The 11,816-nt window shown below is 45.7% G+C and overlaps 1 protein-coding gene across 1 annotated transcript; it reads right to left on the bottom strand.

Moving 5' to 3' along the window:
* Positions 1–889: 889 nt before the first annotated feature.
* LOC109614764 (trace amine-associated receptor 13c-like) lies at positions 890–11,364 on the bottom strand. The gene is made up of 2 exons (XM_034288884.1): positions 10,699–11,364; positions 890–901 (listed from the first exon to the last, which is right to left on the bottom strand). Exons 1-2 carry the CDS (start codon positions 11,362–11,364, stop codon positions 890–892), a joined length of 678 nt encoding a protein of 225 aa, XP_034144775.1.
* Between the last annotated feature and the right edge of the window lie 452 nt (positions 11,365–11,816).

An 11,816-nucleotide genomic window follows, 5' to 3' on the forward strand; every position in this document is an offset into this window, starting at 1 on the left:
TCAAATCCAAATCCACTTAAACCATTCTATATCATCCTTAATGACAACTTACAATTAACAGAAGTGATTTCAGTGCTGGTAAATAAAAGAAGACATTGCAACAATCATACAGAATTATCTATATCAAAGGTATGTTCGTCAGACATGGGAATTTAAAAAGGGAACTATGACATACTCAATTTAAGTGTTAAAATACGTTTAGATGTCACTTTGAACCATGGGTAAAAGAGAGCATAAATTATTGGATTAATAAAGGAATTAAAAAGTAGCAGAAATATTATAAAAGCTATTGATGAATTATGATTTGCTAAATAAACATATTGGATGAAATACAGTGGAATCCAACAAATTAGATAGTGAAAAATCACAATAGCTAGAGTTTTTGTTGCTTTTCTCTCAGATGTATTGGCCTGTACAGTTGTGACACTAGACAGAGTACACCCATTTGATAATATCTTTCTGGCCTGTGATCTGGCCACCATAAATATTTTCAAATAAAGTGTTATTATAATAGAACATGGGACAACCATTGTTATAACAAAGTCAATGATCATACTCCAGACAAATCCTTCAACAAAATAACATTCCTCAAAACATTTACTAGGTACCTGTACATTTACAGATACTTTAATTAGAACAGCATTATATATGATAGAACTACACCAGGTAAAGGCTATACAGTAACTTATTCTGCTTATTGTTATTTTTGAGAGGTACATTAATGGATCACACACAGCAACGTAGCGGTCAATAGATATTAAGACCAAATTGCCAAGAGATATTGAAGTACATGTATAAGTGGCATAAATAAGCAATGCGCAAAAATATTCCCCAAGAACCCAGCATGGCTCCAATATTGCAACAGTCATTGCTGGTATCACAATGAGTCCTACCAGGAGATCTGACACAGCCAGAGAGAGGATGAGAAGGTTGGTCGGAGTGTGGAGATGCTTGAAGTGAGAGATGGAGATGATCACCAGTAAGTTCAAAAATACTGTAACCACTGAAATCAATGAGAAAAATATGTATAGTGTTATATAAATAGATGTTGACAGTGAATCCTTTCTGCAAGAAGAGTTTCTGTCTTGATAACAGTATTGAGCATCTTCAGGTTCCTCCATTTGTAATAAAGGGTAAAATGCTGAGGTCCTCCTGCTTGGTCCTGTGTGTGACCCTGTCAGGTCAGCCTTCTGACAAACTCTGAGCTCTGCTTCTCTTTTATCCCTGAGTGTCACTTCCCTCTTCAGTCTCTCCTCCACACACAAACATATCGACAAAACACACATGACACAGGCACACAGGAGCACACATATGAACATAGGGTTGGATAAAGAACTAATTTGTATAAACATGATGTAATTTAAGACAGGATTGGATGTTGCCTGTAGGGATTTAGAGGACTGGCTAAGAAGTGTGATAGGAATCCAAACGGCTTGGAGAGTTTTGCCCACATCTTTGGTAGTGGATAAGAAATGGGGTAGTACATGAACACAAATAAAATAAATAACATAATAAGCTCAAAATGACAAAATAGAGTTTTTTTTAGAACTGCTTATAGAATTTACAACATCTTTTCCTGTTTCCAAGTCATTCCAATGAAATAATATCTAATTGCTTACACTGATGCCATTGCTAAATACCAAACACAGGACTGTCCCTAGACGTTTTTAGGGATGCCAGATTACATTTTGGAAGTCTGTTTTTGACACTGGAATAACATATATTTGTGCATGTTTGTTATGTTTCCCTGCCTTGTTAAGCTGTAGGTATGGTGCTGTGTTATGTTTCCCAGCCTTGTTAAGCTGTAGGTATGGTGCTGTGTTATGTTTCCCAGCCTTGTTAAGCTGTAGGTATGTGCTGTGTTACGTTTCCCAGCCTTGTTAAGTTGTAGGTATGTGCTGGGTTATGTTTCCCAGCCTTGTTAAGCTGTAGGTATGTGCTGTGTTAGGTTTCCCAGCCTTGTTAAGCTGTAGGTATGTGCTGTGTTACATTTCTCAGCCTTGTTAAGCTGTAGGTATGTGCTGTGTTACATTTCCCTGCCTTGTTAAGCTCTAGGTATGTGCTGTGTTATGTTTCCCCGCCTTGTTAAACTGTAGGTATGGTGCTGTGTTACGTTTCCCTGCCTTGTTAAGCTGTATGTGCTGTGTTATGTTTCACTTTGTCCTGGCACAGGGCCTGAGCCACAGCTTTACTCGTTGAGCTTTTGCCAGGTGATGTCCCAAACTAAATTGTATGACAATTCTAACAATAGTCTACGGTATTGTGGATACCTGTTATTGATGATGATGTGTAGCAGAAACATTCACTGGTTAATTTCTGAATTTCATCCGTTCTTGATAATTAGGCTGTAGACTAACTTAGTTTCATATGTATAAAGCATGGTTGGGAAGCGCCATGTCTTTCAATATCCTATCAGATGGTTGTGTGAGGCCTGAAGCTTCAAACGTCATCATCATGTGATATTGTGGCTCGGATGCAAGCCTTGGCCCATACGCTATGAACAAACTGGGTTGAAATTTCAACTCCAGCCCCAAAGCATTGGCTTTGCACGTCCCATCACTACTTTGAACACATATGACTGATGGACCTTTGCAACATTTAGACACGTAGAATTCAGACAGTTAGGCACACCCACTCGATCATCAGACATACCACCTTGCGTTTTGTTGTTTTGAGAGAGATTTGTGCTTCTTTTGTGTATGTAAACCTGTGCGTTGGCTGTGTTGTCATTTGGGTGTCTGCTGTGTATTGTTTTGTTTATGCCCAGTTGTTGATGTTCTAGATTTGTCTCATTTGTCAGTCTTGTTCATTGTTTGTGCCAGGGGAAATGGGACCTTGGGAGTGTTTAGGCAAGAGGTCCTTGGGCATACATACACCGTAGAGAACCGTTGTCCATATACCCTATGTATGACCTGAGCGGCCCACTCCCTGTATTTATTGTAGCTAGAGAGATCAGTGGTTTTCTGGAGAGTAGGTAGATAGGGGTTGCTTGACATATGGTTTCTTTACTTTGGGCCCACTCAGAGCCTTTTGCCGCACTACCGTATTTGGGGTTCAGAACTAAACCTTGTTTGAACAGTAATTCAGTTGTCTGTCCTCACTGATCCCAAAATCCTGATTTTGTCAGGATTTGCCTCATGATTTGCTCACAATATCTGTCCTTCACAACAGTGATACTGGAAAAATCCAAAGTTGTTGCAGTTGTCTAACCATAAGTAATCACAAGTGTAATGGGTAAACCCTTAAAGAATGTAAATGTTTGTGTTTCTTAATTCGGTTTACTTTTCTTCAATAGTGCTGAAACATCTGTCTCTATGTTTCCGAAAATCTAACTGGCTATGTGTCTTTCCCAAGGTTCTTTGCAAGTACTTTATCTATGGTGGCTTCTGTCGCTTTATTGGTTCATGACCCCGATGATGGTGTCCGTCTAATTGATTTCATTGGTAGGGTGGGACTTCCTGTGTTGCATATGACATGGCAGGATTTCCATTATGATCAGACAGAACTTTCTGTATAATCGAGCGGAACCTCTGACACCACATCTGGTGAATGAAATATGACGGGGTGTGGTTTGACTAAATAATACAAGGGGCATGCAATTGCTGTAAACATGTTTAATTAGTACCGTGACGTCGCCCGGTATGGCGCAGCCGGGGCCCCACCCCGGAGCCAGGCCCGGGGTTGGGGCTCGAATGCGAGCGCCTGGTGGGCGGGCCTTCCCCCATGGGGCCCGGCCGGGCTCAGCCCGAACGGGTGACGTGGGGCCGCCCTCCCGTGGGCTCACCACCCACAGGAGGGACCATAAGGGGCCGGTGCAAAGAGGATCGGGCGGCAGTCGAAGGCAGGGGCCTAGACAACCCGATCTCTGGACACGGAAACTGGCTCTAGGGACGTGGAATGTCACCTCGCTGGCGGGGAAGGAGCCTGAGTTAGTGCGTGAGGTTGAGAGGTTCCGATTAGAGGTAGTCGGGATCACCTCTACGCACGGCTTGGGCTCTGGAACCACACTCCTTGAGAGAGGATGGACTCTTCACCACTCTGGAGTTGCCCATGGTGAGAGGCGGCGGGCTGGTGTGGGTTTGCTCATAGCTCCCCAGCTCTGCCGCCATGTGTTGGAGTTTACCCCGGTGAACGAGAGGGTCGTTTCCCTGCGCCTACGGGTCGGGGATAGGTCTCTCACTGTTGTTTGTGCCTACGGGCCTAACGGCAGTGCAGAGTACCCGACCTTCTTGGAGTCTCTGGGAGGGGTGCTGGAAAGTGCTCCGACTGGGGACTCTATTGTTCTACTGGGGGACTTCAACGCCCACGTGGGCAACGACAGTGACACCTGGAGGGGCGTGATTGGGAGGAACGGCCCCCCTGATCTGAACCCGAGTGGTGTTCAGTTATTGGACTTCTGTGCTAGTCACAGTTTGTCCATAACGAACACCATGTTCAAACATAAGGGTGTCCATCAGTGCACATGGCACCAGGACACCCTAGGCCGCAGGTCGATGATCGACTTCGTTGTCGTCTCATCTGACCTGCGGCCGTATGTCTTGGACACTCGGGTGAAGAGAGGGGCGGAGCTGTCAACTGATCACCACCTGGTGGTGAGTTGGATCCGATGGCGGGGGAGGAAGCTGGACAGACTCGGCAGGCCCAAGCGTACTGTAAGGGTCTGCTGGGAACGTCTGGCCGAGTCTCCTGTCAGAGAGATCTTTAACTCCCGCCTCCGGCAGAGCTTCGACTGGATCCTGAGGGAGGTTGGAGATATTGAGTCCGAGTGGACCATGTTCTCCACCGCCATTGTCGAAGCGGCCGCTCGGAGCTGTGGCCGTAAGGTCTCCGGTGCCTGTCGAGGCGGCAATCCCCGAACCCGGTGGTGGACACCGGAAGTAAGGGATGCCGTCAAGCTGAAGAAGGAGTCCTATCAGGCCTGGTTGGCTTGTGGGACTCCTGAGGCAGCTGACGGGTACCGACAGGCCAAGCGGGCTGCAGCCCGGGTGGTTGTGGAGGCAAAAACTCGGGCCTGGGAGGAGTTCGGTGAGGCCATGGAGAAGGACTTTCGGCTGGCCTCGAAGAGATTCTGGCAAACCATCCGGCGCCTCAGGAGAGGGAAACAGTGCCCTACCACCGCTGTTTACAGTAGAGGTGGGCAGCTGTTGACCTCAAGTGAGGATGTCGTCGGGCGGTGGAAGGAGTACTTCGAGGATCTCCTCAATCCCGCTGACATGTCTTCCATTGAGGAAGCAGAGGATGAGGGCTCAGAGGTGAACTCGTCCATCACCCGGGCTGAAGTCACAGAGGTGGTCAAGAAACTCCTCGGTGGCAAGGCACCGGGGGTGGATGAGATCCGCCCTGAGTACCTCAAGTCTCTGGATGTTGTGGGGCTGTCTTGGTTGACACGCCTGTGCAACATCGCGTGGCGGTCGGGGACAGTGCCTCTGGGATGGCAGACCGGGGTGGTGGTCCCTCTTTTTAAGAAGGGGGACCGGAGGGTGTGTTCCAACTACAGGGGGATCACACTTCTCAGCCTGCCCGGGAAAGTCTATGCCAGGGTTCTGGAGAGGAGAATACGGCCGATAGTAGAACCTCGGATTCAGGAGGAACAGTGTGGTTTTCGTCCGGGCCGTGGAACACTGGACCAGCTCTATACCCTCTACGGGGTGTTGGAGGGTTCATGGGAGTTTGCCCAACCAATCCACATGTGTTTTGTGGATTTGGAGAAGGCATTCGACTGTGTCCCTCGCGGCATCTTGTGGAGGGTGCTTGGGGAATATGGGGTCCTGGGTCCTTTGCTAAGGGCTGTCAGGTCCCTATACAACCGAAGCAGGAGCTTGGTCCGCATTGCCGGCAGTAAGTCAGACTTGTTCCCAGTGCATGTTGGACTCCGGCAGGGCTGCCCTTTGTCACCGGTTCTGTTTGTAATTTTTATGGACAGAATTTCTAGGCGCAGCCAGGGGCCGGAGGGTGTCAGGTTTGGGGACCACACGATTTCGTCTCTGCTCTTTGCAGATGATGTTGTCGTGTTGGCCCCTTCTAACCAGGACCTTCAGCATGCACTGGGACGGTTTGCAGCCGAGTGTGAAGCGGTAGGGATGAAAATCAGTACCTCCAAATCCGAGGCCATGGTCCTCAGTCGGAAAAGGGTGGCTTGCCCACTTCAGGTTGGTGGAGAGTGCCTGCCTCAAGTGGAGGAGTTTAAGTATCTAGGGGTCTTGTTCACGAGTGAGGGAAGGATGGAACGGGAGATTGACAGACGGATCGGTGCAGCTTCTGCAGTAATGCAGTCGATGTATCGGTCTGTCGTGGTGAAGAAAGAGCTGAGCCGCAAGGCGAAGCTCTCGATTTACCAGTCAATCTACGTTCCTACTCTCACCTATGGTCATGAGCTTTGGGTCATGACCGAAAGGACAAGATCCCGGATACAGGCGGCCGAAATGAGTTTTCTCCGCAGGGTGGCTGGGCGATCCCTTAGAGATAGGGTGAGAAGCTCGGTCACCCGGGAGGAGCTCAGAGTAGAGCCACTGCTCCTCCACATCGAGAGGGGTCAGCTGAGGTGGCTTGGGCATCTTTTTCGGATGCCTCCGGAACGCCTTCCTGGGAAGGTGTTCCGGTCCCGTCCCACCGGGAGGAGACCCCGGGGAAGACCTAGGACACGCTGGAGGGACTATGTCTCCCGGCTGGCCTGGGAACGCCTCGGTGTCCCCCCGGAAGAGCTAGAGGAAGTGTCTGGGGAGAGGGAAGTCTGGGCATCCCTGCTTAGACTGCTGCCCCCGCGACCCGGCCCCGGATAAGCGGGAGAAGATGGATGGATGGATGGATGTTTAATTATGATTTATTTTTTGTTTTCATGGATGTTTTATGTTTTACAATGTGAAAATGAATTTTGGCTTGTTAAATTTCCAGAATTTGATGTTACATGTGTTATAAAAGCTGTGTGTAACAGATGTATGACTGGTGTTTGATAAATTGCAGATTAATGATTAATTTCACGTGAAAACTTATAATCTCTGAACTCACCTGGAAAAGTTATTAACTGTGTTCATTAGGTTAGTCCTCTCACCCATCTAATCCCAAAGCCTATTCATCGCCAACTTTACCAAAGATCAAGTACTGTAGTGCTGTTTCCAGCAATGTTTTCCATGTCAAGTTGCACACCCTCCTTTTGATAATATTTGCTAATATATTTTTCTTTATCAGAATTTTCAACCAGTGATACTGTGTAACCACAAGCTACCTGCTTGTGCTTCTGGAATTTTCCCATATTACCTATAAAAATCTGCAAAGAGCAGAGACGAAATTGTGTGGTCCCCAAACCTGACCATGATGTTGTCGTGTTGGCCCCTTCTAACCAGGACCTTCAGCATGCACTGGGACGGTTTGCAGCCGAATGTGAAGCGGTGGGGATGAAAATCAGTACCTCCAAATCCGAGGCCATGGTCCTCAGTCGGAAAAGGGTGGCTTGCCCACTTCAGGTTGGTGGAGAGTGCCTGCCTCAAGTGGAGAAGTTTAAGTATCTAGGGGTCTTGTTCACGAGTGAGGGAAGGATGGAACGGGAGATTGACAGACGGATCGGTGCAGCTTCTGCAGTAATGCAGTCGATGTATCGGTCTGTCGTGGTGAAGAAAGAGCTGAGCCGCAAGGCGAAGCTCTCGATTTACCAGTCAATCTACGTTCCTACTCTCACCTATGGTCATGAGCTTTGGGTCATGACCGAAAGGACAAGATCCCGGATACAGGCGGCCGAAATGAGTTTTCTCCGCAGGGTGGCTGGGCGATCCCTTAGAGATAGGGTGAGAAGCTCGGTCACCCGGGAGGAGCTCAGAGTAGAGCCACTGCTCCTCCACATCGAGAGGGGTCAGCTGAGGTGGCTTGGGCATCTTTTTCGGATGCCTCCGGAACGCCTTCCTGGGAAGGTGTTCCGGTCCCGTCCCACCGGGAGGAGACCCCGGGGAAGACCTAGGACACGCTGGAGGGACTATGTCTCCCGGCTGGCCTGGGAACGCCTCGGTGTCCCCCCGGAAGAGCTAGAGGAAGTGTCTGGGGAGAGGGAAGTCTGGGCATCCCTGCTTAGACTGCTGCCCCCGCGACCCGGCCCCGGATAAGCGGGAGAAGATGGATGGATGGATGGATGTTTAATTATGATTTATTTTTTGTTTTCATGGATGTTTTATGTTTTACAATGTGAAAATGAATTTTGGCTTGTTAAATTTCCAGAATTTGATGTTACATGTGTTATAAAAGCTGTGTGTAACAGATGTATGACTGGTGTTTGATAAATTGCAGATTAATGATTAATTTCACGTGAAAACGTATAATCTCTGAACTCACCTGGAAAAGTTATTAACTGTGTTCATTAGGTTAGTCCTCTCACCCATCTAATCCCAAAGCCTATTCATCGCCAACTTTACCAAAGATCAAGTACTGTAGTGCTGTTTCCAGCAATGTTTTCCATGTCAAGTTGCACACCCTCCTTTTGATAATATTTGCTAATATATTTTTCTTTATCAGAATTTTCAACCAGTGATACTGTGTAACCACAAGCTACCTGCTTGTGCTTCTGGAATTTTCCCATATTACCTATAAAAATCTGCAAAGAGCAGAGACGAAATTGTGTGGTCCCCAAACCTGACCATGATGTTGTCGTGTTGGCCCCTTCTAACCAGGACCTTCAGCATGCACTGGGACGGTTTGCAGCCGAATGTGAAGCGGTGGGGATGAAAATCAGTACCTCCAAATCCGAGGCCATGGTCCTCAGTCGGAAAAGGGTGGCTTGCCCACTTCAGGTTGGTGGAGAGTGTCTGCCTCAAGTGGAGGAGTTTAAGTATCTAGGGGTCCTGTTCACGAGTGAGGGAAAGATGGAACGGGAGATTGACAGACGGATCGGTGCAGCTTCTGCAGTAATGCAGTCAATGTATCGGTCTGTCGTGGTGAAGAAAGAGCTGAGCCGCAAGGCAGGGAAACGTACCGGTCAATCTACGTTCCTACTCTCACCTATGGTCATGAGCTTTGGGTCATGACCGAAAGGACAAGATCCCGGATACAGGTGGCCGAAATGAGCTTTCTCCGCAGGGTGGCTAGGCGATCCCTTAGAGTCCGGTCCTGTCCAACCGGGAGGAGACCCCGGGGAAGACCTAGGACACACGCTGGAGGGACTATGTCTCTCGGCTGGCCTGGGAACGCCTTGGTGTTCCCCCGGAAGAGCTAGATGAAGTGTCTGGGGAGAGGGAAATCTGGGCATCCCTGCTTAGACTGCTGCCCCCGCGACCCGGCCCCGGATAAGCGGAAGATGATGGATGGATGGATACCTATAAAAATATTATCTGATATTGTGGTGAAAACCAAGACTTATTATATTTAACCTTTTTCAACAGCCTTAAACACCTCAATAGAAATCCTTGTACCTGTTAAAACACTTTCTGAATAACTATGTGAACAATCAGTTACTTGGTTTTCAGACTCTGCACATAATCTGCACAAATGAAAAAAACAGTCTTTGTCTGATCGCAGAATTGGTTAAGACTATATACACCGTTATACCGATTAGTCTTCACTTCTTGAGCTGTTAAATTTCCAAAGTATTGCTTTGGTACAACCAGCAAAAAGATGGTCTTCAGCAGATTGGAAGCAGATTGGATTTTTTTTTACCTGATTCCAATCACATTACCATGCGTACTTAACATTTTGTTGTTATTTTAAAAGCTTCAAACATTGCTAGCTAGTGTTGGTACATCAGCCCATACTTGAATTTTTGTCAACATGTTGTTACTTGCTGAGCAATTACATTTTGGTTGTCTGTCCCAGAAATAGTCCAGAAATTCATAGGTTGCCTGCACATTGCACTAGGTGTTTCCAACAACGTAGTATTCACAGATTTTCATTTCGCCTCAATTCAGAGCAAAATGTTTGTATCACATACAGCTCTCTCTCAAAATGACCACATTGTTCATGCAATAAGCCTTCACAGTAAGTATAAAAAGTCATCACCCCCTTCAAAATGTTCATTGCCTTACAGACTGAAATGAAAACACATTAAGTCAGACTTTTGGCATTATTTACTCACAATAACCCTCAATATCCTTGTGAAATCAAAAAAGAAACAAAAACTCTCAAACTCTGAAAAATATTTAAAATTAAAAACGTAAAATACCCTATTTGGAGTATTTTTCTCTGGGGTTCTCAGACGTAGAGTTGTCAATGGTTTCAGTGTTTGGGTCTTGAGTGTCGCTGCTCTTTTTTAGCTGCCCTCGTTTTCTGGGACTTATGGCACCCTCATCTCTCTCAGGCTATTATGGAAGTGGCAATAGATACCAGCGAATATAATAAAGAAGTTAATAAACCAATAACAACAACAAGAAAACAGTAAAGCCTAAATACTTTAATACCTTACCTGTATAAATTACAACAAAAACAAAGTATCTAGAAACGCCTTAACTTTAGAGTTAAAATACGTTTAGCTGTCACTTTGAACCATGGATAAAAGAAAGCATAAATTATTGGATTAATGAAGGAATTAATAAGTAGCAGAAAACATATGAAAGCTGATGATGAACTTCCACTGGCAAAGTAAATATATTGGAAAAAATAAATTGGAATCCAACACATTAAATAGTTGAAAACGACAAGTGATAGAGTTTTTGTTGCTTTTCTCTCAGACTTATTTGCCTGTGCAGTTTTAACACCAGATACAGTGGCAGCCCCATTAGAAAATACCTTTTTGGCCTGTGATCTGGCCACCACAAATATTTTCAAATAAAGTGTTATAATAATGGAACATGGGGTAACCAGTGAAATAATGAGGTCCACGATGATACCCGAGGTAAATCCTTCTGAAAAATAGCATTCTTCAAAACACCTACTGGGAACCTCTGTATTTACAGTAAGTTTTAGAGTAACAGCATTGTATATGATGGAACAACACCAGGTAATAAATATGAACAACTTCATTCTTGGTATTGTTATTTTTGAGTGATACAATAAGGGATCACAAACAGCAACATAACGGTCAAACGATATCAAGACTAAATTGCCGAGAGATAAAGACGTACATAACAAATAGGTGTAGAGAAGCAACACACAAAAATATTCCCCAAGAACCCAGCATGACTCCATTATTGCTACAGTCATTGCTGGTATCACAATAAGTCCCACCAGGAGATCTGACACAGCCAGAGAGAGGATGAGCAGGTTGGTTGGAGTTTGGAGCTGCTTCAAGTGAGAGATGGAGATGATCACCAGTAGGTTCAAAAATACTGTAAACGTTGAAATTAAGGAGAAGAAGATGTACAGTGTTACGTAAATAGATGTTGATAGTGAATCCTTTCTGCAAGAAGAGTTTCCGTCTTGAAAACAGTATTGAGTGTATTTGTCTTCCTCCATTTGTAATAAAGAGTAAAAATGCTGAGGTCTTCCTGCTCCTTGGTCCTATGTTTGACCTGTCTGGTCAGCCTTCTGACAAACTCTGAGATCTGACTCTCTTTTTATCCCTGACTGACTGAGAGACACCTCCATCGCAACATACACACACCACCAAAGCATAAAGACACGTGGGAGCCAACAAATGAATGAATAATTTGAAGGCATGATGCAATATGTGACTGGATTAAATGTTCATGTGTTCCTCTGGTCTGTCCTTAGTCCATACAGATGGATGTTGTACATTTCTCCAAATTTGATGCAACATTTTTAGACAACAATAATAAAGGTCAGACTTCTTAGTCAAAGGCTGATTCTGTTGGGAAAGAGGATGACGGTTTTGTATGATATCAAAGGTCATTTTTAACCATAATCCCCAAGCTCATGACAAACCAGGTGTCAGCTGGCCAGTGTTC

This window comes from Esox lucius, chromosome 20 (assembly GCF_011004845.1).
Source record: "Esox lucius isolate fEsoLuc1 chromosome 20, fEsoLuc1.pri, whole genome shotgun sequence".
In the NCBI taxonomy this organism is placed as follows: Eukaryota; Metazoa; Chordata; class Actinopteri; order Esociformes; family Esocidae; genus Esox; species Esox lucius.